Source organism: Benincasa hispida, chromosome 1 (assembly GCF_009727055.1).
Source record: "Benincasa hispida cultivar B227 chromosome 1, ASM972705v1, whole genome shotgun sequence".
Classification (NCBI taxonomy): Eukaryota; Viridiplantae; Streptophyta; class Magnoliopsida; order Cucurbitales; family Cucurbitaceae; genus Benincasa; species Benincasa hispida.
The window spans coordinates 39,437,014-39,443,261 of NC_052349.1; the positions used below are offsets into that span (position 1 = coordinate 39,437,014).

Genomic DNA, 6,248 nt, shown 5'->3' on the forward strand with positions numbered 1-6,248 from the left:
TGCCAATCATGCCTAACTTATTGTACAGATAGTTTATTCTTGCTTCGTTTATTGCTTCGGTAAGGATGTCTCCCAATTGTTCTCCAGTCTTCACATATCCTGTAAATATCAGCCCTTGTATTTTCTCGCAAATAAAATAACAATCCACTTCAATATGTTTAGTTCTTTCATGAAATACTGGGTTGGATGCAATGTGGAGAGCAACTTGATTATCACACCATAGTTTAGCTGGCACAGTAACACTGAAGCCCATCTCAGTTAAAAGTTGATGTATCCCCATTATTTTACACACAGATTGTACCATAACTTTATATTCTGACTCAACATTCAAACGTGAAACTACATTTTGTTTCTTACTTTTCCATAAGACCAAGTTTCCTCCTACAAAAACACAATATTCAGAGATCAATCTCCTTCTTGAGATCCAACCCAATCAACATCTGAAAAACTTTCAACCCTTGTACGACCATGATCTTTATATAAGATCCCATGTCCAGTTGTAGCTTTTTGATAACATAGGATTTGTTCTACTGCAATCCAATGATCCACAATCGGGAAAGACATAAACTGACTCACAATACTCAGAATAAACAATGTTAGGTCGTGTCACTGTTAAATAGTTCAACTTTCCAACTAATCTTCTATATCTCTCAGGATCTGTAAACAATTCTCCTTCCTTACCAAGTTGCAAATTTGGTATCATCAGAGTACTACATGGTTTGACTCCTAGTTTACATGTCCCAAACAACAAATCAAGTACATATTTTCGTTGGGATAGGTAAATACCTTTCTTGCTTCTCATTACTTCAGTACCCAAGAATTACTTCAATTGCCCCAAATCTTTGGTATGAAATTGACCCTGGAGGAAAGTCTTGAGAGAAGATATACCTGATGCATCATTTCCAGTGATAACGACATCATCAACATATACAACAAGCAAAGTAATACCATTGTCAGATTGTTGATAGAATACAGAATGATCGGACATACTTTTCTTCATACCAAAACATTCGAGTGCTTGACTAAATTTACCAAACCATGTGCTAGGACTTTGTTTCAGTCCATACAAATATTTTCAAAGGCAACACACCTTATCGCTCTCCCCTTGAGCAACAAACCTAGGTGGTTGCTCCATATAGACTTCCTCTTGAAGATCACCATGAAGAAACACATTCTTAATGTCGAGTTGATGCAAAGGCCAATTGTGAGTAGCAGCCATGGAAAGAAATAGTCGAATGGAAGTTAATTTAGCAACAGGAGAAATGTATTAGAATAATCAGTCCTATAGATTTGGGCATAACCTTTGGCAACAAGACGAGCTTTCAACTGAACCACTGTTCCATCGGGATTGATCTTTATAGCAAACACCCATTTATACCCAATACCTTCTTTTCGGCCGGACACGAAACCAGATCCCAAGTACCATTATCATCCAAAGTAATCATCTCCTCAATCATTGGACTACACTCAGGATGAGATAAAACTTCATTAATAGAGTTAGGGATAGAGGTGGAATCAAGAGGTGTTATAAATGAATAAGTAGGAAAAGACAATTGGGTATACAAAACAAATGAAGAAATAGGGTAAGCACAAGTGCGTTTACCTTTTCGAAGGGCAATGGGAAGATCATCACTTGGTCTCAGATCAGATTTTGAAGAAGCCAGCGGTGGAGGACATGGGTTTGAAGGTGGCTGTGGAGGACACCTGGAGTAGACTCGAGGAACAAGAGGGCCAAAAGGAAGAAACAAAGAGCAAGGTGGAGGAGAGGATGATGTAGGAGAGGTAATCTCATAGATAAAAAGATCGTCATCCTCCCTTTGACACAGACTCGACGGTGATGGACTAAAGGGCATATCTTTGAAAAATGTAATATCAGAAGATACGAGATACCTATTTAAAGTAGGACAATAACAACGATAACCCTTTTGAACATGCGAATAGCCTAAGAAAATGCATTTCAAAGATTTCAGATCTAATTTGGTCTGATGCGGACGAATATCCTGATCAAAACAAACACAGCCAAAGATTTTAGGGACAATATGAAACAAAGATTTCATAGGAAAAAGAGTACGATGAGGAATTTCTCCATTGAGGACAGAGGAAGACATTCTACTAATCAAGAAACAAGCAGTGGACATTCCATTAGTCCAAAATTGCTTTGGAACATGTATTTGAAAGGATAAGGTGCGAGTTGTTTCAGGTGTCTGTTTTTTCTTTCAGCAACTCTATTTTGAGATGAAGTGTCTGCACAAGAGGATTGATGAATGATGCTATGACCACATAAGTAATATCCAAGTACATGAGAGAAATATTCACCAGTAGTATCAGTTCACAAAGTTTTGATAGAGACATTAAATTGATTTCGAATCTCAGCTTGAAAAATACAAAAAATGAGACAATAACTCAAAACAATTTTTTATTAAATATAACAAGGTCACACGAGAATAATCGTCGACAAAAGTAACAAAGGAAAACCTATTTGTGACACGATTAGACAAGGACTCTAAATATCAGAATGAACTAACTCAAAAAGAGCACTGTCTCATTTATGAACTCTAGGACTAGAACTAAGACGATGAAATTTAGAAAATTGACACGAATCACAATTCAAAGACGACAAGAAATGAAATTCTAGACACAGTTTTTTCAACACGAACAAAGATGGATGACCCAAACGACAATGAACTTCAAACGGGGATATAACACCAGAGCAAGCCACAACTTTCGGTATCTGGTGGTAGAAAATGTATAGTCCCCTCGACTCATGTCCTCTACCAATAATCTTCTTCGTCATACGATCCTGAAACAAGCAATAACACTAGGAAAGAACGATACAAAATAGTTAAGGTCACGAGTAAGCTAGCTAATAGAAATTAAATTAAAAGACAATTGAGGAAAATGTAATATAGAGGTCGAAGAAACTGATTGGGTGAGAGAAATGGTATCGAATCCAAGAACAGAGGATGTTGATCCATCTGCCAAAGTGACAGATGGGGATGAGGCAGGGGACAAAGGCGTAGAAAATAAGTTAGAATTACCTGTCATATAAGCGGTGGCACTAGAGTCTATGACCCATTTAGTAAATGATGTAAGAAGACATTTTGTATTACTAGTTTCGACAATGGTGGCAATAGGATTCGATGAAGAAGATGCCTGCAAGGATTCCTTTAACACTTGAAAGTTAAAAAAATCGTCAGCAGAGATGGTAACAGACTTCTCAGCCATATAATTGGTGGAAGCTACTTGAGCATGTTGAGGTCGTTGAGTCTTATACAACTTTCGATAATCACGTGTCAGATGTCTTGGCTTACGAAAATAGTGACAGACGATCTCCTGAGAATCTGATTTTCGATTATCATAACTAGGCTTCTGAAAATTGTTAGTCACCCCTGAAGTACCTCGGGAGTTATCAACAGACGAATCAGATTGGGAACTCTCAATACGAAGAACACGACTGAAACCCTCTAATGACGGAATTTCAAAATCAGAAAGAATTTTCTTGTTAAGCTTGTTAAACTTTGACATCGGGGCTAAATGGTAATAGTAAAGCAAGTTCGACAGTTGTCTTCTAAGTTTCATAAAGTAACTTGTAACAAATTCTGCTTTCTGTTCAGTTCGAAAGAATTGCATACAGACATCAAACATTCGATGAACGTGTTCTTTTCTAGAGTAAAGAAATTTTTAGAATTCTAAGAGTTCCTTCACAGAATCACAATGATCTACCAAACCAACAACCTCACTTTCAATAGAATTCTTAATTTGAAGATAAAGTCGAGCGTCATCATGAAGCCAAGCCTTTTTCTTATCATCTTTTGGTGGCTCCTCAGTCACATGATCATCCATGTCTGTACTAAGTAAATATAATTGAATTGTCTGACGCCAACCATAGTAATTAGATCCATTTAACTTGTGTTTAGTTATCTTCGATGCTAGGGGAATTACATTAGATACAACTATATGCTTCACTTCATCCATTATGAGCTAACAAATAGTTTGTAGATCTCACAAGCGGACAGAGCATATCAAAATTGAAATCAAAGGTGAACCAAAGAGCAAAACAGCTCCAAATTGAAACAAAACAACAATAAATCCCAAGCACAAAATGGTATTTTTCTTTTTTCAAATAACTCACAATCGAGTAGATTTCAATAGAACCAAATGCACAGAATAATAAAAAAAGATGAACCAAGAACCCAACTAACGGAACGCAGAACAGAGGTCCCACGCGCTCCCACGTGCTGACGCATGACGACGGGGGAAAATCCTTTTGGCGGCACGTGAACCTCACGTGTGGCTATTCTAGGTGACTGACGATGATAGATTGAAGTAGACGGTGGCAACGCTTCTCCTGTGATGGGTGGTGTAGACAAACGACCACTTAAACTTGATGACTCAACTCAAACCCTAACCTTGTGAGAAGCGTAAACCTTAACATAGTTGTCGAACGAATATTCTAAACCCTAGACGACTCTGATACCATGTTCTCAATACTTTTGGAGAGAATAATGATCTTATTATTTTATTAGGCTAAAGATATATATACATAGGCAACTAAGAAACCTTAATCTAGGGGATATAAAATTACAATAAAGGAAAACTATACATGATTGTAATATAAATACATATTATAAGAATCTGGTCCTTGAACTTTCATGGAGATAACAATTTAGTAGTTGAATTTTGATTTATAATGATTTAGTTTATATAGTACTTTTAAGGGGTCTTTTTAAATAAAAAAATATTTAAAAATATTTACAGTTTATAGCAAAAAGTTCCAAAAGTACAAAGTGTAAATATTTTTGGATTTTTTCTATTTATAAAAATTTCTCATTTTATAATAAATTTAGTTTTTGTACTTTAGTATGGAACATTTTAGTGTCCGGTACTTTTAAGTTTATAACAATTTAATCTTTATTGTAAAAAATTCCATCAAAGTTAAATATCGATTTTTATTATTTAATGATGTAGGTTTTGTAGTTTATGAACTAATTGATTCCTAATCAGTTTATTGAGTCCCTAATCAGTTTATTGATCCACATAGGCTAGAAATTCCATTAAATCTTATTTCACAATAAGGATTAGGGACGAAATTGTTACAAAATTGGAAGTATGAGACTAAATCGTAGGGACGAAATTGTTACAAAATTAGAAGTATGAGACTAAATCGTTACAAATCAAATTTCAAGTACTAAAAAATTGTTGCTTCCATGAAAGTTTTTAGACGTCAAGTGATTTTTAATTTTAACTCAATCTGTTATCACCAGAAAACTGTCTAGTGCCTGCCAGAGTTATTAAACAGTCTATGCCCCTCCTTTTCTGTTAATTATCAAATCTCTCAATTAAAGATCCAAATCCCCAAACTGTAGAAGGGTTCTCTTCATTTCATTTGAATGAAACAACTGTTCGTTTTGTAAATCATTTTATTTAAAGTGACCTAGTATTTGCTAAGAGTGTCACCATTTAAACTCAAATTTTTTGTTGGGAATGTTATGGTGCAGGTAATGCTTAAAGAAAGTGCTTCACCAGTAGACATGCTGAAGGCAGTGTTTCATGTCAATTATTTGCACTGGTTAGAGAGAAACGCTGGAATAACAGCAAGAAGCGCTTCTAATGACTGCAAACCAGGAGGAAGGCTGCAAATGTCTTTGGAGTATGTGGAGAGGGAATTCAACCATGTGAAATATGATGGGGAATTGGCTGGTTGGTTGACTGATGGCCTAATTGCAAGACCCCTAACTAATAGGATTTGTGAATGTCATGTAGCCACCTAGGGACGAGTTACGATACTACAAAGCTAGCTAGGACATTTCCAATAACACTGGATTTTGAGAGATTGGTATAAAATTCATCTCACTTCACAACATTGAAACAACCAAATAGGATGCATGTGACAATATAGTTGACAGTCCAGAAATTCAACAGATCCATGATGTCGTGGATGTACATGTGTTCTACTTTTAAACAAATCAGACGTTTTTTGCATAGGAATTTCAGTATACAAATTCACCAAGTCCATGATCTAAATTAGTATCAAGAATACGATGAAGGGCTCATTTGTTTCATAGATTTTGTCTCGAGTTTCAAACGTGTATTAATATTGTTTGTTTTCTAGATTTTCATTTGTTTTTAATTTAGAATCAAAGATGAAAAAAATGCGATATTCTGACTATATTGCTGAAATATTGCCAAAATTGTGCGATATTCTGACTATATTGCCGACACCACCAACACCCCCCCCCCCCCCCCCC

At 35.9% G+C, this 6,248-nt stretch overlaps 1 protein-coding gene across 1 annotated transcript in view; it reads left to right on the forward strand.

The window, feature by feature from the left end:
• The window catches only part of LOC120072930 (protein root UVB sensitive 1, chloroplastic), a 54,036-nt gene extending 47,847 nt beyond the window's left edge, over positions 1-6,189 (forward strand). Inside the window, exon 7 of the mRNA XM_039025467.1 lies at positions 5,499-6,189. Within this exon, the coding sequence (XP_038881395.1) occupies positions 5,499-5,771 (273 nt within the window). The 3' untranslated portion in view covers positions 5,772-6,189. The remainder of the gene's footprint in view (positions 1-5,498) is intronic.
• The last annotated feature ends 59 nt before the right edge of the window (positions 6,190-6,248 follow it).